General features: G+C 41.2%; 1 protein-coding gene across 1 annotated transcript in view; it reads left to right on the top strand.

Annotated features, from left to right (window-relative positions):
- The window catches only part of LOC139536970 (zinc finger and BTB domain-containing protein 20-like), a 35325-nt gene extending 17826 nt beyond the window's left edge, over positions 1–17499 (top strand). Inside the window, exons 3-5 of the mRNA XM_071337738.1 lie at positions 11144–11323; positions 13269–14813; positions 16122–17499. Of these exons, the coding sequence (XP_071193839.1) occupies positions 13289–14813; positions 16122–16651 (2055 nt within the window). The 5' untranslated portion in view covers positions 11144–11323; positions 13269–13288 and the 3' untranslated portion in view covers positions 16652–17499. The remainder of the gene's footprint in view (positions 1–11143; positions 11324–13268; positions 14814–16121) is intronic.
- Positions 17500–23544: the final 6045 nt, after the last annotated feature.

The raw sequence follows: 23544 nt of genomic DNA, 5'->3' as shown, positions 1-23544 counted from the left end.
GATCAGAGTGTCATTTGCACTATTGTTCCATTTACCTTCTGTTTATTTATGCCGTATCCAGATTTAGTATACATTTTGGTGAATTTATGTGCAATGTAGCTCCTTGCTGTGAATGAATAGATGTGACCTATGTGTATTTGGTTATTCACGTTAGTCAAACAATTTAGAAAATTGTGTGAAATTATAGAAATGCCTTGATGAAACAGTAGGGCAGCTGCTAATGGGTTTGATGTCTGTCAGACCATACCTTAGTTAACATCAACAATACCGTTACAGGAAACAAATGAGGTTTGAATGAAGTTTTCCACTCGTGACATTTGTGTTTATAATTATTTCATCTGGTGTAAAACATAATTTTTTTTAGCAATTTCGTCAGTGTGCAAATACCATACAATTGTTGAAAGCGGACCCATTTTCTTAGGCTTTATTTTCGGCACGGCAGTATGAATTACATGGTGATGAAATGGTTGAACCAGATTGATAGTACTCAGGTGCAACAACAAAAATAATTAAAACACTACGTGCTGCATTAATGGATAATAGCTATTAGCAGTAAATAAAATCAGAATAGGTGGGAATATTCTTCTGAATGGCACAGTATGCACAACACAATACACATCCCAGATTATTCAACGCCCAAGGAAGCAAATGGGTTGGTTCATTTCCATGAAAATCCCTCGCCCCGCCCCCCTGTAGGCTCACATGTATCAAGGAGAAAATATACGCTTGTTGTGTGTATTGAAGTCACATTTGCATATTCAAGATGTATATTATTCACATGGCTGACATCGTCTCCTTTCACAAACCCGCCTCTCATCTCTGTCCTCAACCCCATCCCCCACCCCCACCTTTTCATTTCCCCCCTAGATGAAACTGATTTCCAAATTCAGCACAGTATTCGTCATGAGGTTGCCAACTAATTAAAGCAGCTCTGATTATCCTGAAGTCAGACTGGTGATGCTGCTCTCTTCCCATTTCTCCACCTTTTTTTTTCTTCCTGTGGTCTTTGTTGTGGCAGCAGGGCATGGCACTGGCAGTCTATAGCATTGTGTCTGATTTCTAGCAGACGAACTGACCTCTGGGGACTTATTGACAGCTAACTACAGAGGGAAACACAGTGCAGTGCAGGGAGAGAGATAGAGAGAGAAAGGGAGAGCTGTGGGGAAGATCGATATCAGACAAATAAATGCACTTTTGTTTTTAAGAACATAATATTTCGCAAGTATAGTTGGATTCCCCCTGAACGGGGATGAAAATAAAAAAGCTACAGATTTTGGCAGAGGCATAATGAGTGAAAGAAAATGGCTGCCTCCAAAAAGGATCTAATTAATTTTGAAGGATCATCAGCCCCTTTCGTCCAAGACAGGGGAGGGAGGAGGGAAGGAGGCAGAGATACAGACCCCTGGACTGATTAGCATTCACTGCAGGTAGGAGCTGGCTGCTGCTCACCCACTGTGTCACAGCTAAAATGGAATCACTGTTGTGAGTGACAGTCTGAGCAGCTGAAGCCTTTGTTGCCCGTATTCACCTCACTTCACCCCTCAGGCAGGTGGCTTTACATGTCTAGATTGCAACTGAAGCCAGGGAGGAAATGTATATGCTCGTGTTGTCTAAATCTAGCCATGCAGGGGCCTTTGTCATCAGGTCATCATAGAATGACCCTGACCACACTATTACACCTGCATTGGCTGGCTTATTGTAAACTAGTGTAATTTCCCTCATGATTTCAGCACTTTGTCACTTTTCCAAAGCACTATGGTAAGAATAGAAAAAGGCCCCTTTATGTGCTTTCAAATGTGAGTGAGTGAGAGAGTGAGTGCATACCGTGTGTGCGCTTGCATGCGTGCATGATGATATGTACATTTTATGACACTCCTTAATATAGAATGTACTATTGTACTTGAATTCAAATTCATATGGAGATATTTACCACAAATTACCTGATAGTAGGAATAGGAAGGTCTGACGTTTAGTCAGTGTTGGGCAATGGGCATACTGGATAGGCAATAGAGAAGTCAAAGAGTGACTACTGTCCTGGCAAGTGTGCTTCATCAGGGGTCCGCAAGTGTAGCTGCTGGGACCTTATTGTGATTGTATGGATTATTAGGGGTCACTAGACAATTGAGGATGTCCTATTGGTATTGGTGTGTTTCAGCTGTTGCCATGCATCACTCAACATCTTTTCAGCTGCATAGCAATGGCTTCAGACTTGGCTAATGGCTTCAGGCTAGGTTCATGGCTTCAGGTTTGGTTCATGGCTTCAGGCTTGGTTCATGGCTTCAGGCTTGGTTCATGGCTTCAGACTTGGTTCATGGCTTCAGACTTGGTTCATGGCTTCAGACTTGGTTCATGGCTTCAGACTTGGTTCATGGCTTCAGACTTGGTTCATGGCTTCAGGCTTGGTTCATGGCTTCAGGCTTGGTTCATGGCTTCAGACTTGGTTTATGGCTTCAGGCTTGGTTCATGGCTTCAGACTTGGTTCATGGCTTCAGACTTGGTTCATGGCTTCAGACTTGGTTCATGGCTACAGACTTGGTTCATGGCTTCAGGCTTGGTTCATGGCTTCAGACTTGGTTCATGGCTTCAGGCTTGGTTTATGGCTTCAGGCTTGGTTCATGGCTTCAGACTTGGTTCATGGCTTCAGGCTTGGTTTATGGCTTCAGGCTTGGTTCATGGCTTCAGGCTTGGTTCATGGCTTCAGACTTGGTTCATGGCTTCAGGCTTGGTTCATGGCTTCAGACTTGGTTCATGGCTTCAGACTTGGTTCATGGCTTCAGACTTGGTTCATGGCTTCAGACTTGGTTCATGGCTTCAGACTTGGTTCATGGCTTCAGACTTGGTTCATGGCTACAGACTTGGTTCATGGCTTCAGACTTGGTTCATGGCTTCAGACTTGGTTCATGGCTTCAGACTTGGTTCATGGCTTCAGACTTGGTTCATGGCTTCAGACTTGGTTCATGGCTACAGACTTGGTTCATGGCTTCAGACTTGGTTCATGGCTTCAGACTTGGTTCATGGCTTCAGACTTGGTTCATGGCTTCAGACTTGGTTCATGGCTTCAGACTTGGTTCATGGCTACAGACTTGGTTCATGGCTTCATTGGAAGGTATTTTGCAAAGTCCCTATATCAAAATAATATGGCTACCATGAGAGAATCATCAACATCTTAGCTGTGATTTTAACACAAAAAAATGGCCATAATGTGTCTGTGAGCAATTGAATTATGATGTAATTTCTTGATGGCTTAGTTGGCGAGGCTATCCAAGCTTGTTTCCTTTGAGCTGTTTGACCTAAAACCCTGTGATTTAGTACAAAGCAATGGCTTGTTATGGAACCATGGTGCCATTTTGTCCAACATAGAAAACAAACAACACATACTCACAGCTTTATTTACTGTGCCGCAAACTATAATTCAGTAAGACAATGGAGATAAACATTATTCATGTCGTGGCACACAGCTATTGTCTTAGAGGGGTGATGCTGTATGTCAATCTTCTGTAGTGTCACCACCACAGGTATTTGGTTGTTAGGAAACAGGTTAATGAGGTCCACATGTATCATGTCATATTTTCAAGGAAATTAAGATTAATGAAGCTTATTATCTCTCTATTTCTTTCAAACATCACACTGACATTCCTACTCCAAACCATGCCTTCTACAATAGAAATTATAAACAATGACTCTCTTCTGTAAAAAAAAAAAAGTGTTATCTAGGATCTAAAAGGGTTCTTCGGCTGTCCCCATAGGATAACAGGATAACCTTTTGGAGAACCCTATTTGGTTCCAGGTACAACCCTTTTGGTTTCCTTGTAGAACCCTTTACACAGAAGGTTCTACATGGAACGCAAAAGAGTTCTATCTGTAACCAAAATGGGTTCTCCTATGGGGACACGCGAAGAAGCCTTTTTGAACCCTTTTTTCGTTTAACTAGTCGGGCATTACATTGTGTTCTCTTGGTTTATGTCAATTTGATTGTTTTTCCGAAGGTTGTCTTTGACTGCTGCTGTGCATCTACAAATCAGTGTTTAATTATGTTCATCTGGCTGGTCTGCCAGGGGCATAGGCCTACTAATACAATGGAAAGTATGCAAGGATAAATAAAGCCCTTTTTAGAAAAATAAATATCTCAGCTCAGAGCAGACTGGGTAAGATAACCAAAAGCAGAAAATAAAATCTGATGAAAAGATAAATTACATAAAGTATTTATGGAGACAATTCTGTATTCATTGCCGTCACATGTTATGTCTTCTTTGTCTGTTGCAGTCATGAACGGAAGTTAATACAAGTTGTGTAACTTGATGCCAGTACATTTTCCCAGTCAAATAAATGTAAGGATTGTTGGCTCCTTAGAATATTAAAACTGTTGTTGGTTACCCAGATACCCCTCTACTGAAATGTAAGGGTTTAATCAAGCCTCAGTGCTTAACATAATATTCCTACTATATACTGTATGATCCTATTCATGAAGACCATTCAGCAAAATAGATTGTAATAGATGAAGGACACATATGGACAGAAATTGTATTACATTTTTTGAATGGGAAGACATGGACACATTTGGCTGAGTTGATGAGAATACATTTGTTTGTGTTGTACTATACGTATATCAGTCACAGCATCTAAACAAGAAAATCACAACAGAACGTGTTCAAACTAAATATGAGTATTTATGTATCCTTCAGAAAACTTCATGATATGATTAGGTTTATTTTGAGTTTGACATATGGACATTTCCTCCATTCTGTGAACAGTAAAAACCTGAGGATGCATAAACTGGCCGTAGTTGGACCCTTACAGTTTGTGGTCGTACACATAGAGTATGATCCAAAATGATTGACACCCTTGGTAAAGATGAGCAGAAATGACTGTTATAAAATAAATAAATAAAATACTGAGCTATATTGTATGCTCAAATGTTTTTCTACTAATACAATTGCTCAGATAAATATTTTGTTTAACAAGTAACAATGTCTCTAAACGGTAGGGGTCATATTTTTTCTTCTTCATGTCACCCAACAAATGTACATCCCTGGAGTTGGCACTTGGATTGGAACCAGTGCTTTGGTCAGATGACATGAAAATAAAGCTCTTTGGCCGCTAACACCAGTGGTGGGTTTGGCGTCCAAATGAGAATGTATGAGCAGAAAAGAACCCCATACCTACTGTAAAATATGGTGGTGGATCTTTGATGTTACAGGGCTATTTTGTTTCCACTGGTCCTGGCGCCCTTTTTCAGGTCAATGGCATCATGAACTTTACCCAGTACCAGGACATTTTAGCCAAAAACCTGGTTGCCTCTGCCAGGAGGCTGAAACTTGGCTACAAGTGGATCCACAAAGAAATGCTTAATTGGCCACAAAATCGGCATTTCGCAATTGCCATTTTAGTCTCCAGACTTGAAACCCATTAAAAGCCTTTGGTTTGAATTGAAGAGGGCAATCCATAAACGCAGACGAAGGATATCAAGGATCTAGAAAAATTCTGTATGGAGGAATTGTCTACGATCCCACTCCATGTGACCAATGTGTCCTCTTTTAGAAAAAGGCTCAGTGTCGTTATCCTCGCACGGTGAGCTATTGAAAGGTATGGAAAACAGAGGTGTCAATAATTTTGACACTTACCTTTTTTCCCTTTAAAAAGGTGTCATTTCTGGTTAACTTATGGGAATTGGCCTATATGGATAGGGCTAAATTTAAATGTTTCTTACATAATAAATATAAAAGGTATAACCATGGTAGCAATTGAAAGGGAACAGTTTGGAGATTATGGAAATGATTAGACCAAAGATGAGGACACAACAGGTCACCTGACACAAGACTGAATCCAAACATTACACTGTTGATTTTATGTGCATTTGACATTTCCTGTACTTTTCGCCAGATTTGTTGATAACGAAATCTGAAAATACTCTGGATACATTCAGTAACATGGTAAGAACATTCCTGAAACATGTGGTGTAGGTGCAACACAAGACAAAATAATTACAAGAGTTTGAGTGAGAGGACTAACTGGCGTCTCCAAGTGGCCACACACCTCTCCAAAGTGTGCAGATTTCCTAAGTAATCTCAAAAAAGAGTCTTCAACTATAAGGTGCTTTTTTTGAGCTCTCCTAGCTGTGCCGTTGAGGAACTAGAGCAAGCACGCTTGCAGCTGTTTGGAACACAACCCTGCATCTCCGCGTTCACACTATTTACTGTTGTTGTTTACACAATCCCAAAAAACGGTCCATTATAAAACACAATATTGCGGTCTTAAGCTTTCACAAGGCAATTCAGGGGAACAGATATAGGTGCGCATAGAAAGGAGTTACGAGTCCATTCAAGTGCGTGTGTCGCTGCAAATGTTCATCACAATAGACAAACATAGGCTAATTCTGTTCAGAATAACCCAGGGTATAATAACATGTCGTCTTGTAACGGTACATCAAACATAGTGATCATAAACATGGACACTGTATATGACATGAGTTTATGATATGGAAATGTGAAGTGCACATTTGGACTTCCTTGTCTGACATCAAAGCAGTATTTCCTTTTTAATCCTCAACGTCTAATCTTTCAAACATACATCGAGTCCTCTTGATTAACAGAATTTCCCTCACTCGGTCAGCCCAAAAAATTTGCGACAGTTGCCCAATTAGAGGGAGGGATGGGGGGAATTTCTCGTCGCGCGCAATGCTCAAGTTTAGAGCGTCTGTCAGTCAAAACCCATACGGAGCTGTGAAGCACAGAGCCTGAGCTCGGACGTTATGTATAGCATGTTACTGTACCAATCTAGGCATTTATCAGTGCCCATGCCATTTTCAACTCCTATACAGAGACGAGTGTAAAGGGTTAAACAAAATGTATTTCTGAGCAATTGTATTAGTATAAAATAATATAATTTCCCAAAATGTTTTGCGTTGCAAACAGTATTTCAATTATTTATTTCATACAGTCATTTTTGCTCATCTTTATCAAGGGTGTCAATAATTCCGTACCCCACTGTATACTTGTATAGCTTAGCGTCTCTGTAAACCTGAGAATCACATGCAGGGTGTAGCTGAATGCCTTTTTGTGTTTCTCCATGAATGCCTTATGTGTTAGGGTATATATGATTTGACTGTTTATTTTTATTTAACCTTTATTTAACTAGGCAAGTCAGTTGAGAACAAATTATTATTTACAATGATGCCCTACCAGAAGGCAAAAGGCCTCCTGCGGGGACGGGGGCTGGGATTAAAAATAAAATAACAATAAAAGAAAATATAGAACTAAACACACATCACGACAAGAGAGACAACACAACACTACATGAAGAGAGACCTAAGACAACATCATAGCATGGCAGTAACACATGAAAACACAGCATGGTAGCAACACAATGTGACAACAACATGGTAGCAGCACAAAACATGGTACAAACATTATTGGGCACAGACAACAGCACAGAGGGCAAGAAGGTAGAGACAACAATACATCGCACAAAGCAGCCACAACTGTCAGTAAGAGTGTCCATGATTGAGTCTTTGAATGAAGAGATTGAGATAAAAGTGTCCAGTTTGAGTGTTTGTTGCAGCTTGTTCCAGTCGCTAGCTGCAGCGAACTGAAAAGAGGAGTGACCCAGGGATGTGTGTGCTTTGGGGACCTTTAACAGAATGTGACTGGCAGAACGGGTGGATGATGAGGGCTGCAGTAAATATCTCAGATATGGGGGAGTGAAGCCTAAGAGGGTTTTATAAATAAGCATCAACCAGTGAGTCTTGCGACGAGTATACAGAGATGACCAGGTTACAGAGGAGTATAGAGTGCAGTGATGTGTCCTATAAGGAGCATTTGGTGGCAAATCTGATGGCGGAATGGTAAAGAACATCTAGCCGTTCGTGAGCACCCTTACCGTCCTAAAGTTTTGTCATGTGCTACTGATCATAAGCTCCTAATATGGTACGCCATAGTAACACCATTTTTTATATTTACAGTTGAAGTCGGAAGTTTACATACACCTTAGCCAAATACATTTAAACTCGCTTTTTCATAATTCCTGACATTTAATCCTAGTAAAAATTCCCTGTTTTAGGTCAGTTAGGATCACCACTTTATTTTAAGAATGTGAAATGTCAGAAAAATAGTTGAGAGTGTTTTATTTCAGCTTTTATTTCTTTCATCACATTCCCAGTGGGTCAGAAGTTTACATATACTCAATTAGTATTTGGTAGCATTGCCTTTAAATTGTTTAACTTGGGTCAAACGTTTCGGATAGCCTACCACAAGCTTCCCACAATAAGTTGGGTGAATTTTGGCCCATTCATCCTAACAGAGCTGGTGTAACTGAGTCAGGTTTGTAGGCCTCCTTGCTCGCACATGTTTTTTCAGTTCTGCCCACATATTTTCTATAGGATTGAGGTCAGGGCTTTGTGATGGCCACTCCAGTACTTCGACTTTGTTGTCCTTAAGCCATTTTGCCACAACTTTGGAAGTATGCTTGGGGTCATTGTCCATTTGGAAGACCCATTTGCGACCAAACTTTAACTTCCTGACTGATATCTTGAGATGTTGCTTCAATATAACCACAACATTTTTCTTCCTCATGAAGCCATCTATTTTGTGAAGTGCACCAGTCCCTCCTGCAGCAAAGCACCCCCACAACATGATGCTGCCACCAACGTGCTTCAGGGTTGGGATGGTGTTCTTCGGCTTGCAAGCCTCCCCCCTTTTCCTCCAAGCATAACGATGGTCATTATGGCTAAACAGTTCTATTTTTGTTTCATCAGACCAGAGGACATTTCTCCAAAAAGTACGATCTTTGTCCCAATGTGCAGTTGCAAACTGTAGTCTGGCTTTTTTATGGCGGTTTTGGAGCAGTGGCTTCTTCCTTGCTGAGCGGCCTTTCAGGTAATGTCGATATAGGACTCGTTATACTGTGGATATAGATACTTTTTAACCGGTTTCCTCCAGCATCTTCACAAGGTCTTTTACTGTTGTTCTGGGATTGATTTGCACTTTTCGCACCAAAGTACGTTCATTTCTATGAGACATAGCGTGTCTCCTTCCTGAGCGGTAGGACGGCTGCGTGCTCCCATGGTGTTTATACTTGCGTACTATTGTTTGTACAGATGAATGTGGTACCTTCGGGCGTTTGGAAATTGCTCCCAAGGATGAACCAGACTTGTGGAGGTCTACAATTTGTTTTCTGAGGTCTTGGCCGATTTGTTTTGATTTTCCCATGATGTCAAGCAAAGAAGCACTGAGTTCGAAGGTAGGCCTTGAAATACATCCATACGTACACCTCCAATTGACTCAAATTATGTCATTTAGCCTATCAGAAGCTTCTAAAGCCATGACATAATTTTCTGGAATTTTCCAAGGTGTTTAAAGGCACAGTCAACTTAGTGTATGTAAACTTCTGACCCACTGGAATTGTGATACAATTAAATAAGTTAAGTTAAATAATCTGTCTGTAAACAATTGTTGGAAAAATGACTTGTGTCATGCACAAAGTAGATATCCTAACCGACTTGCCAAAACTATAGTTTGTTAACAAGAAATTTGTGGAGTGGTTAAAAAACGAGTTTTAATGACTCCAACCTAAGTGTATGTAAACTTCCGACTTCAACTATATATATATATATATACTGCATCACCAAAAGTATGTAGACACCTGCTTGTCGAACATCTTATTCCAAAATCATGGGCATTCATATGGATTTGGTTCCCCCCTTTGCTGCTATAACAGCCTCCACCTTTCTGGGAAGGCTTTCCATTAGATGTTGGAACTTTGCTAAGGTGACTTGCTTCGATTCAGCCACGAGCATTAGTGAGGTTGAGCATTGATGTTGGGTGATTAGGCCTGGCTCGCAGTCAGTGTTCCAATTCATCCCAAAGGTGTTCGATGAGGTTGAGGTCAGGGCTCTGTGCAGGCCAGTCAAGTTCTTCCACGCCGATCTCGACAAACCATTTCTGTATGGACCTCGCTTTGTGCCACAGGGGGCATTGTCATGCTGAAACAGGAAAGGGCCTTCCCCAAACTGTTGCCACAAAGTTGAAAGCACAGAATCATCTAGAATGTCATTGTATGCTGTAGCATTAAGATTTCCCTTTACTAGCCCAAATTATTCCTCGTTACAGTTGGCACTATGCATTGGGGCAGGTAGCTTTCTCCTGGCAACCGCCAAACCCAGATTCGTCCGTCGGACTGCCAGATGGTGAAGCATGATTCATCACTCCAGAGAACGCGTTTCCACTGAGTCCAATAGCGGCGAGCTTTACACCACTCCAGCCGACGCTTGGCATTGCGCATGGAAACCCATTTCATGAAGCTCCCGATGAACAATTCTTGTTCTGACATTGCTTCCAGAGGCAGTTTGGAACTTGGTAATGAGTATTGAAACCTAGAGAGACGATTTTTACGCTCAAGACATAGGGACTGGGAAAAACAGGGATTTGAAATCACGTTCAGTACGGCCTTGGTATACGCACACGCACACACACACACACACACACACACACACACACACACACACACACACACACACACACACACACACACACACACACACACACACACACACACACACAATCCAGTTGGAGACTTTTATATTGGCGAGCAATCCTTTTGCGATTGTTGCAACCTTTTATTAAATTGATTCAAGCTCCCGTGTCCTCTGTAGGTCCGCTCGAGGCAGGTTGTAGACATTTCTGGTCTCTAAATGCTTTTCTGATAACGATCAGACTGTGAGCATAACGGCATGTCTATAGCCTTTGACATTTTATTCAGAACTGACAAATATGATATGAGGAGATATAATATAATTGTGGGTACATCAGACCGAAAGGTGGATGGGTCTCCTTTGGCTGTGTGTGGTTCACTGACCAGTGGTTTGGATAACGACTGAAAAGAGATTTGGCCACGTGATTTCCAACCTTGACGTATAGTTGGCGGTTAACTGTCCACTAGAGTATTAGTCTAGAAGGTCCACTCACTCTTTACGTTGGGAATTAGAACATATACATTGCCTTGCATCCACGTCACCACTTCAAAGTTTCCCAGTTGCCTTTTGTAAGTTACGAGTACAGTCGCTTGAGTCGGTCTCTACGTATCAAGGTCAGACACTTCTTTCTCAGATTGAGCATGTTGATTTCTGAATTGTTTCTTGTTCCCCCTATAGGGTGGTATTGAAGAGACCACTGTGGCAGAGCGACCTATGATAGAGGCAGCAGAGAGGACGGAAGGTATTGCCTAGCACTGGTCTTCTCTCAGCCACCTCCACCAGGAACCTGTAGCAGTGTGTCCCGTGCCTCATCACCAGCCTCACACACATCTTCCCAACCAAGCGTCATCTGACTGTGTGAGTATATTTCTGTGGTCAGTCGGTCAGTGCCCCTCATAGTTAGGCTACACTAGCAGTATGGGTGTGTTTCGCATTTATTAAACAGACATTGAATATGGTTTTATTCATACATACCAAATCTGTCCTGCATGTTGCAATCATTAACATTTTCTGTTTCTGATTATAGTAATCCTATTGGATGTGATTTGGTTTGTTCTCATTCTTTGAATTCGTTTTTTTTCTGTTTCATTTATTTATATATATTTACGATAATTTGGTTCCCCAGGAATTAATAACAATAAATGGTATTCATTAGTCCTTCCCTTGGTTTTGATAGAATGTCTTCGATAATACCTTATAGTAAATAGTCACCTAGATACAAGGCTTTCATCATTCACTGACAGGTGGTCAAAGGTAATCACTTGAGAGCTCTCCTTTTTGTTGACCTAAAAGCAAGGCGTGGCCATGAATATACATTATCTAGATAGATCTTGATGATCGTGTTTAACATCAAGGGGAGGTGGTTTTTTTTCTGTCACCATGGTTGCATAGTAAAGTAGCCTAATTTCATTGTAGTTTTACTGCGAAGCATATGATAATTACAAGGGTGATGGTAGTGAAGAGGGGTCAGGTGCTATATGAATAAACGTGTGTGTGTGTGTGATGTACAGTATGTACCCAGTGAGTAAAGGGAGAGGCGCTGTATTATAGCAGTGGTTTTAAAAACCCTTGCGCTCCGGGTGTGGGTTATGTGGATGAATGAAAATATGTAAAACGTATACAGATTGTATTAACAGGTGTTCAGTCTTACAGAGAAGCCATTCATTTTTGTTGTTGTTGAGGATAGTATAATGAGGCTGTTTGCTGGAGGACTAATGCTAAATAATATTTAGTGATTTGATACAGATGAGGTTCAGAAAATCGATGATGTTATATTGAGATGAGATGTAATGGTAAAATAGTAGAACACCCTGTTTAAACCATTCAATGAATCTAGCGTCCATGTGTGGAGTGACAAAGCTATTGGATGCCATTGATTGTCATTGTCATATCCAGTCTTGTTAAACTGATCTACAAATGTCCGTGATAAAAGTAAAACATTCAACAAGTAAGTCGTATATTGTTTTGTAGCAATTTGTTAATTCAACATGTAGATATCTAAGAAGAGCTTTAACAATGCATGAATTGAGAGCAATACTGTAACGCGTGAAATATTAGGAAGCCTATAGCTGAGCCATTTTGTAGATTTGTAGTTTATTATGTACAATTTCTGTTAAGGGCAGTCACTACTCCATTCGTGAGTTTGACTTCTACATTTTAGCCAAGGAGATGGGCGCAAATACAAACTTAAACACTGCTTAAGCCTAGCTGTGTAACGTCCTGAAATTCGGAGAGTAGGGTAGTTAGGAACCACTTCACAGTGCACGCTGAAGGCTGATAAACGAGGCTTTATAGTCTAAACCCACACCACCACCTACTGGGCGTTTGGAGTCTCATAGAAAATATATCACCAGACTTGTAAGATAGGAACAAAACTAATTGGATGGGAACCATCTTGGTTGTTTCGTTCTCGCTATTGCCCTACAGATCCTTTGTCGTGCTGTTTTGTGCAGACATTCATCCAACTACTAACCAGCTAGTTTACCTCGAATGATATGATTGTTTCAATATCAAATGCCAACATACCATGAAATAACATAAAAGAAGATGATCACCGAAATGTGAGGAAAGCACATGGGGTGGATGGGAAAGGTCATATGTTGAAGTGGATTAAATTGGGCATATCTGTGCTAAATATCGTGATTATGTCCCTACAACAGTGCAGCTGTGTTGCTTCTCAAAATGTATTTGATAATCAATTTCACATTTTTTTTTTATTAGATTGTTGCTCATCATGTGGCCCACATTCCTAAAAATTGAGTCATCATTTAAAACGTTTGGTGTTTTCTTCTTCTTGTTCCAGGTGACATCAGTTGCAAGGGGATGACCGAGCGCATTCATAACATCAATCTCCACAACTTCAGCAATTCTGTACTTGGGACCCTCAATGAGCAGCGCAACCGCGGGCACTTCTGTGACGTGACTGTTCGGATCCATGGAAGCATGCTGCGAGCCCACCGCTGCGTGCTGGCCGCTGGGAGCCCCTTCTTTCAGGACAAGCTGCTCCTGGGCTACAGTGACATTGAGGTCCCCTCGGTGGTCTCGGTGCAGTCCATCCAGAAGCTGATAGACTTCATGTACAGCGGGGTCCTGCGGGTTTCCCAATCGGAAGCTCTCCAGATCCTCACTGCTGCCAGCATCCTGCAGATCAAAACGGTCATCGATGAGTGCACCCGCATCGTGTCCCAGAATGTGGGCCTGGCCGGGCCAGGGGGGTTCCCTGTCAACCCAGGGGACTCTGGGCAGGAGACTCCCCGGGGCACACCGGAGTCAGGCACCTCTGGGCCCAGCAGCGATGCAGAGTCAGTGTACATGCAGGCCACGTCCCAGCAGAGCCTAGAGCGAGCGTACACATCGCATTACTCCTACTCCGGCCTTTCACTGCAGAATGGAACCCGTGAGCGCTCCCACTACGTAACCAGTATGACAACAAGCTACGACCCAGCCCTGGGCACGCAGAAGGACCAGCATGACCAGGACCCGCCGTGGATCACCCGCATCCATGAGAGATCACAGCAGATGGAACGCTTTCTATCCACTCCTGAGACCACCCACTGCCGCAAGCAGCCCCGACCGGTACGCATACAGACAGGAGGCGTTCACATAAAGCAGGAGGCAGAGGACGAGTACAGCAGCTATGGTATGGATGAGTGCACAGGAGATACAGACCACGTTGAGGGTGTGGAGAGTGAGCCGAAGGGTGAAAGCTTTGACTCAGGGGTAAGCTCCTCCATTGGTACTGAGCCAGACTCCGTGGATCAGCAGCAGTACCTGCTTGGCTTTGGGAGGGAAGGGGTTGGAGAGGGGCAACAGTGCGAGGGGACCCCAGTGCAGATCGATGTCAATGACTCCTCCCCAGAGCAGATGCATGAGATGGAGGACAGGGGCACATCCCACGGCACTAGCGACAGTAATATGTTGCAGCCCCTGCCCAACCCAATCATGGCCCAGTCCCTGCCAAGTGCCCCACTCTATATGCGTCAGGCCGAATCCCTTACCAGCAACCTGAGGATGCCGCTCACCATGACCAGCAACACCCAGGTAATGGGCACGGCCAGCAACTCCTACCTGCCCAACCTCTTTGCCACACAGTCGGCCAGCAACAACAAACCCTTCCTCTTCAGCCTGCCACAGTCCATGGGAGGCCAACAGCCCCAGTTTGTGGCCGTGCCGCCCCCTAGTATGCCCCCATTCTCTCAGCAGTTGATGGTACAGCAGCAGGCAGCGCGGGAACAGCAACAGGCGGCCCAGATGGGACAGGGGGAGAAGAAGCCCTATGAGTGCACTCTATGCACTAAAACCTTTACTGCTAAACAGAACTATGTCAAACACATGTTTGTGCACACTGGTGAGTACACTGGCTCCTCTTACCATTTTGCATGTAACACTAGTATATTGCCATGAGTGGTTTGTGGTTCAAATAATTTCCCTGTACATTTGCAAATAAAATACACAAACACAATGAATGGTTCTTTAAGTTAAAATGTAGCCATGGATAAATGTTTATTTTGTTTAGTGGCTTGAAATATATAGGCTATTTCTTGATGGATGGCTAATAGCAAACAAATATTTTACTGGCATAAGGAAAATTACATAGGTTTTCTGTGCATGAAAGAAGTATTAATTTTAGGGATTGACATCAAGGGTTCCCCTACTGGCCGGGCAGGTTAACTTTCTGGTTTCTCCCCTCATTGAATTCATGGCAGTCGGGCAAGTTAACTTTCTGGTTTCTCCCCTTATTGAATTCATGGCAGTCGGGCAAGTTGAGCCTGCTCTGTGGTTTCCCCATTGGTCAGGTAGATTTAAAACAACTGAAAACAACCAAACTGCAAATAATTCCAGTAGCTTAAATATTATCTTTTTGGTTCCTGCCCATTGTTTAAGTGAAAGACAGAACATTTCTGGCATTTTATGGCCCTAGTTGTTTACACACAGAAATGCCATCAATTGTCTTCACTTAAACAATGGGGAGGAACCAGAAATATCAGTTTTAGGCTACCTTAATGTCAATCCCTGATTTTGATTCAGCTGAGCGGTACAAATTAGTTCTAAGGCTCTGTCACATTGAAAAATGAACTTTGGCAGCCTGCATCATAACTGATATTCTGTATTTGATTAATACAGTGAGTGATATTTCAGGTCTTGTATGGTTGCCAATGAAGCTAGTCCTGTAAAATATGACACATTGATTACTATTTGTAATTTAGAGTTTTATCACTGGGTGGGGGTTGGTGCATAAATATTAAAAAGGTCAAAAAGAGGGATGGCAACTACCACTGAGCAGGACGTTGGAATGGGTTCTAATTCTACCAGAATTCATAATCGGGCTCTTTATATTCCAGTTAAGAGCAGAATGATGTTATTTTAAATAGTTTCAAAAATATATTCAAGCCGAGATACTTATTCATAAACAGATGGAGGACGAGTGTGCCGATCAACAATGGCTGCTTGGCAGTGAGGTCAAACTTTGTTAGGGCATTGGGTTTAACTTGTTTTGTGACGGGCACAGTCCTCGTTCATTTGCAAAATTACATTTTCAAGGCTACATTGGAAGAATTGAGTTGCGCTGTCGGTGTCCTTCGTTGTTTAGCACGGTTTTGTGTTTTCCTGTCTCCCATTTCTCCTCCTAATGACTGTGACTTCTGTGTATATTCAGGTGAGAAACCACATCAGTGCAGCATCTGCTGGCGCTCGTTCTCCCTGAAGGATTACCTAATCAAACACATGGTCACACACACAGGGGTGCGTGCCTACCAGTGCAGCATCTGCAACAAACGCTTCACCCAAAAGAGCTCCCTCAACGTCCACATGCGGCTGCACCGTGGAGAGAAGTCCTATGAGTGCTACATCTGCAAGAAGAAGTTCTCTCACAAGACCCTGCTGGAGAGACACATGGCTCTGCACAGCACAGGGGGCGCCATCACAGGGCTGTCCGGGGCAGCAGGCGCCGGTGGCCCCGTCTCCATTCCCATGGCCGTGCCCGAACCCGGCGCCGGAGTGGTGGCCCTCGCCATGCCCGTCAGCGGAGGCGCCGGAATAGGGGGTGGGGTCGGAACAGGAGTGGGTGTGGCTGCGGAGGCAAGCTGCCAAGAAGGGACCACCTATGTGTGCTCCGTCTGCCCTGCCAAGTTCGACCAAATTGAGCACTTCAATGACCACATGCGAATGCACGTCTCTGATGGATAAGTACAAATAGATGCACTTCTTTAAAAAAAGAATGAAAAATAAAAATGGCACTAGATTTTTTTATTTTGGGGCATGAAGAGTAATGAGTATAGACACTGGCACATTAAGTTTCCCAGAAAGGAGTTTTTTTTGTTGTTATTCTAAAAGAAAAACAAGATGGTGGCCTTAAGGCTTTGTAGTTTGATATTGATCCACTGGATGGATCCTTACTACAGGCCTCTAAATGTATGCTTTCCTAAAATACTGATTTATGTGTTGAACACTACCGAAAGGCCTACGAAAGAAACACACACATACACATATTCAAACTTACACACCTATATACAGTATAGATATATGTTTGTATGAGTGTATGTGTTCATGTGTGTATGTGTGTGCTTGTGCTTGTGTATTTGTATGTGTGCGTGACTGCTTGTGTGTGTGTGCGCGTGTGCAAACATTGCCATGGAATTTCTAACATGGTAAATGTGATCCCATATTGACCGTTTTGGGCACTATAGGCGTCCAAGCTTACTGTGGTATAATTTTCAAATAAACAAAAAAAAATATCTGGCTTGGGCTAAAGATTCCCTCTTAAAAAATATTGTCGGTCACAAGTTTGCCTTCTTATGTCGGATAAGAAAAGTTGAGTAATTCATTTGACACTGGGTTTTTATTTATTATTATGGTATCGAGGGATTAACATGCAGCTGTTGTGGAGGTACAAGTTGATTTGACTAATTGTACTGAACTTCCTGTGAGTGGGTATAGGAATGGTTATTTGGTTAATGTTTTATTGTCCATGCATTTTGATGGTTCAGGTTAAGTTGACGAAATTAGGGTTGTTGATAAGACAGTATTTGAGCAACAAAAAATAAGTAATATTGTTAGGAGTTTATTTCGTTTGCATACACTGCCACTAATATCTTAGAAGACTGTTAAGGCTATAACTTATTAACAGAAGACAGAAGAAAGTTCTTCTTGACTTAATCCGTTTCTAAATTATTGTTTAGTTCTATGAAGAGGATTTGACATGTGCAGTTGTGGCAGGCTTGAGTATGCCACCAGACTTATCATGATTGCTGCTCCCACAACTTGCACCAGATTGTTATCAGCTGTAGATTACAACATGATTCTTCATTATTACTATTATCGTTCAAATGATTCAAAAAATATATATATATTATTTGATAATGGAATGATTTACCAAGGAAGTTTAAGACAGCCGTCAAATGGATTACCGGTGAATTGAGAATGATTCTGTGAACTTGCATTGGACAGAAATATCATCCTATGACCTAAAACTCTTGTCTACCCTGTTCCTAAGGACATGACCCAGCTATTTGAGCAGGTGGAGAAAATAAAATGCACTATACCTGAAATCTTAGCTCCACCTGGTGGCCCAAATGGCATGTCATGTTCGGACATGACATGCAGACAAGAGAGACACGAGGCAAAATAAAGCATGATAACATATACCCGGGCCAATAATTAGCCTACTTCATAATATACCACAATTTGCAGATGGACTTTCCAGACAATAAGATACATTCCTGTTTTCACCGGATACCTAGACACAAGTGTGTACAGAATAGATTTGGGAGTAGGGAGCGGGGATGCCGTTCAAGTGTCACGTCACTCAAAGGCTCTGCTCTGATATTTGTCTTGTTGTCCTTGCATTTTATCCAAAATAAGACAGACACGTCTGCCTGCAACTGCAATCTAACGTTTTTGCTCATTTCTTTGAGTAGACACTTTTTTTAGTTACAATGATGAGATCGTAACTAACCACAATTACAGTACAGTCTGAAAACAATATGTTGTAGATAAAAACAAAGTGCTGCATTGCAAATTTTCTTCAAATGCCTGTGCTTAATATTGAATTGTTATACTTAAGAAATTAAATTCTATGATTTTCATTTTCTAAAGGAAAAAAAGATTTCTTAAAAGCTTGATAAGAGGACTGCATTATTTTCTTGCATATATGTTGCACTGCTTAAACCGATAAGTGCACTACTGTTACCAGAGATATTTTAGTTTTAGAGAATAATAATCATTTTTTATCGAATGTTTGGTTGTAGAATTCACGTGTTAGAATAGCTTTGTTCTATTTTTCGATAAGGTAATTCAACGTTTCTTGGCTTTTGTTATTGCTTGCTATTATATGTACTTACTTGTGCTGTGTTTGCGCAAGCATTTATTTTTTATTCAAATCCGAACCATCGCGTGAGCTTCTCTCTGTTTTTACCCTTTTAATGTATTCTTTTCAGGAGTTAAACCCTTCGAACAGCAGTTATTGCACTGCATACATTAGAACAGATGCTGAATTGTCATACAAAAGCATTCATGCCAAATGATATCCCCCCCAAAAACAAACTTTTTTTTATATAGTGTGCGTGGACATAAATGATACACATAAATCATAGGCGTGTTTTAGACATTTCTTTGGGAATAAGAGGGTGGGTGGGAGATTGTACGAAGCTTATTTGCTATTTGTAAATTGTTTCACAACTGTGTGTCTCTTGTGTTTTGTATGTCTGTGTGAGTGTTTGTGTGTGTTGTATAATCAAACTGTTGTTGTCCCAAGTGGATGTGTAATACCTGAACTGTAGGGCTTCCTTTGCAATATGCAGTGCAGGTACTATGAGAAGCAGCTTTTGCTAACCCTCATGGGCTAACAAACACATTTGTGATGCACATTTACAACAACATCTATTGATCAAATATTGATACTGGTAAATACATTGCCCCTATTGGAAGAAGTATATGGCATTTTATGCCTAGTGCTTTAGTTACCTTCCTTCAGCTGGTTGCTATTTGAAAAGGCAACCTGAGAAAACTCTCCTGCCAGCTTCACTGTGTTCTATCTTTGTCTCTTTCAAATGGGAAAAACAAGGAAGTGATGAGGACTGTTATTAACATAGATCACAACGTTAGGATATCCTCATATCAGAAACAACGGACCTACTGCATGCATCAGAGAGGGGTCTTCATATTATGTCGTAGAGTTTCCATCTGGTCACTGAATAGCATGTGGTTGTCAAGCGAAGGAAACAATATACACTCTCCTACGTGTTTTGTGGAACAGTGAATCTACGTGTTTAATGTGTCTATACCCCAGCGTATTTTCATACATATCTGTTTTACCGTTTAGAAATGAAAGCACGTTATGTATGTAGTCCCCCCATTTGAAGGTATTAGAAGTATTTGGACAAATTCCCTTATAGTGTATTACATTTAGTCAAAAGTTTTGTATTTGGTCCCATATTCCTAGCACGCAATGAGTTCATCAAGCTTGTGACTAACAACTTGTTGGATGCATTTGCAGTTTATATTGGTCGTGCTATTATGCTATGCCCACTAGAAATGAATGGTAAATAATGTGTAGTGTATTTTGGAGTCACTTTCATTGTAAATTAGAATATCATATTTCTGAACGATTATACATTAAGGTGGATGCTACCGTGATTATGGATAATTATGAATGAATCGTCAATAATGATGTGTGATAAAGTTACAGAGACATAAATATCATGCCCCCCCCCCCCAAATGGTAACCTCCCTGTTATTGGTAATGGTGAGAGGATAGCATGTTTCGGGGGATCTTTGTGCATCTGTAACTTGGTACATTAATGTAAAAGTGTTCAGAAACATATTATTTTCTCATTTACAATAAAAGTGACTCCAAAATGGCACAATAAGTATTCACTTTAAGTGAATTTGTCCAATACTTCAAATGGGGGGACTAGATACATAAAGTGCTTTAGTTTCTAAACAGTAAAACAGATATGTACTGTATGAAAATACCTTCAAATAAAAGGTGATATTCTGTACTGGCGCTTCATAAGACAATATTAAACGTTTTAGCTTCACTGTCCATATAAATACGTAGGTGAGTGTATGTGACTTGTGATTGGCCGGCAGTTTGTTATCCTCTGCTGCAGAGGTCTCTAGGGGGATCATAAGCCTAAACATGCTTCTACTCTATAGCTTCAATTGCTACACTAAGACAAGGAACACTGAATGGCTGCATGCGATGTTCATGTGTCTCTATTCTTGGAGGACTCTCTGTAGTCATAGGTTTGATGAGGCAAAGTCCTTAACAGATGGCTATAGTATGTAAGGGACTGCTAAGATCTATTTTGATCACATGTTATTGCTCTGGCATACAGTTGTTGTTGGTGTTGGTGTTGGTGGTAGTGTTCAGGGCCCGTAAACCAGGGTCTTAGTTTTAGTGAGGTCCGGACTGTTTTAAGAAAGTTGAAGCTCATTTACTGCATTTCGATACAGTTTAAAAACTCTAAAATGCTATTTGGAGAACAGCAAACGTGACCCCAGCCATTATCACACTGGTTGCTGTAGCTTCATTCACCTCAGTCCATCTCCAAACACATAGCCTACTAGCGATACAATTAGCCGCTACACATGAATTCAGAACTGGGATTAAAAACTATAATTGAATACGTACAGTGGGATATGTTGGCAGAAAAAAGTATTTCATTAACGAAAAGTAAACAAATTAGTTTGTTTTACAGAAAAATTGTTTTTGCAGTTTTACAGCTAATTTCCTGCCATTCTCCACATTTTGCCATGACTTATTCCACGTGAATGATATCTGAGTGAGAGTGACTAACAAAATCAATTGGAATCCCCCTGGAGTGGCCTGCTTGCCCAGTCGGTAATTCAGCCACGATCACTACAAGTTTAGATAGCTGGCTAGACTAACTAGACTAATTTACCAATCTAAAAATGTGTTACTGCCATGTGCTAATTGAGTGACTGTCAGTGAGTGACATATAACAACAGGAAAACTACTGATGCACAACTAAGTTTTGAAATTGCACCTTGTATATTCTACTATTCTAACTCTCAACAGTCAATTGAGACCCCGACGGAGTTCCACCTTTTAATTTTTTCCCTTCTTCTATGTAGTTACAGCCCTGGTGATTGTCTGCTCTATGGAATAATATAGAAATGGTCAACCAGCTAGGCAGAGCAGTCCAGTCACCAAATTAGCCCCAGTAAACACAGTGTGTACCATGCACCGTGAAAGCAAGTCCATCCTTCAGTTTCACAAAACAGAATAATGAATGCACTCTGATAGCCATGGAGCCATCACGTATTTATAATGAAACCAAGACCAGACAATAGCTGCTTCCAAATGCATTATCAGCGAGATAATCTAGCACTATTTTGTGATTATCAAGATTATCAAGTGATTATTTTGACCACTTTGCAGTCTCTTACAGTCAGCCTAAATGATGTTTATGTAATACATGAATCAAATGCACTGTTGACTGTCGATGTTTGTCTAAAGTGTGTCATTTTCTCGTGGTCACAGGTTGTTTAAAAAGACAATAGCGATGTAGATGTTGGTTTCTGAGAGACAGCGTTTCGAGAGTGGATTTGGGTTATAAATCATCCATATTATCACACGGCTTATGAGAGGTTCAATGGAAAAATGACATGACATTGACAGTACTGAGGTATAGGCCTGTTGGTTACCCATAGACGGTTGACCTCACTCATACGTGTGTTTTAAGGCAAACTTGACTTACAAGCAGAAGTTTAGCATTAGTATCATCTTATGATACTATACATTGACATGGCTTAAGAACTACCTAGGATTTTTTTCCAACAGCGCCATTTTTCCCTCTCCCTGGCCTTACTTATAACAGCTCTCTTTTTGTTTCATTCACTTATTGTACCAGTGGCTGATGTCCCATTATTGTGTTCAATGAATAGTCAGAAAGTTGTGAAAACATGCAATGCAACCCTGAAATACACCCCTGTCATAATTGTCCAATTTATGTTTGTAAGATTGCTATAACAATGTATTTTTCAACTATACAATATATTCACAGGTATAGAGTTACGTAGAATTAAGCCTATAGCTTTTCGTTTGGAGTTTTAACGGTCATTTTCTTATATTTCACGTTTTCACTTAAGTGTGGACACACAGGATCAGTTTTGCAGTGTTTGAATCATCTGTGTGCTTGTGTGTTTCAGGGCTTTACTTTGCCCTTTTTTCTTGCAACCATTGTGTACCGGTGTATTTGTCATTCGTTTTTAGATAGTGGGCCAAGGATAGACAGCCATTGAAGACGTCACAGCTTGGCAGAAGCGCGTATCTTCTGGGTGGACACAAACCTCTTTTCAAATGAGAGATCTTTGGGGAAAATATAAGAACAAAAGTAGTGATGTAATCGATATACACGCTTAGGAAAAAAGGTGCTATGTAGAACCAAAAAGAGTTTGTCAGCTGTCCACATAGAAGAACCATTTGAAGAACCCTTTTTGGTTCCAGGTAGAACCCTATTGGGTTGCAGGTAGAGCCCTTTCTACTGAGGGTTCTATATGGAACCCAAAAGGGTTCTGCCTGGAACCAAAAAGGGTTCTTCAAAGCGTTCTCCTATGGGGACAGCCGAAGAACCCTTTTGGAGCCCTTTTTTCCTGAGTGTAGTTCTAATTCTAGAAGGCTTAGAAATACTCATGCTATTTGTCGAACAGCTTACATCAGTGTCCTCACATTCATTTCATGCGCTTCCATAGTATCTTGCATAGTAACTCAGACAGTAACGAACAGTTACCCTGACAGTAAACCTGCTGGCACACATTATATAGATCGATTCCAACTACATGGTATCAGTTGAATCTAATGGATATACAGTACATACACCTCTTCATCAACAACACGTATAATATAGACTTTTTGAGATACAGACAGAACTGCAGCTAAATGAATGTGCTTTGAGGGATATAAGGAGTGTGCCTATCTATCAAGTGCCTATTTGTACAGTGCTATACGAAATCTTCATAAAGTAGTTTTGCTCTCCTACAGTACATTTTCCAAATATATACAGTATATACACATGATAATCTATACACAAATGATAACAATATTTATACTACTA

This window comes from Salvelinus alpinus, chromosome 13 (assembly GCF_045679555.1).
Source record: "Salvelinus alpinus chromosome 13, SLU_Salpinus.1, whole genome shotgun sequence".
Taxonomy (NCBI): domain Eukaryota; kingdom Metazoa; phylum Chordata; class Actinopteri; order Salmoniformes; family Salmonidae; genus Salvelinus; species Salvelinus alpinus.
Note: the sequence above shows the minus strand (reverse complement) of the source record. Positions and strands in the feature narration are given on the sequence as shown.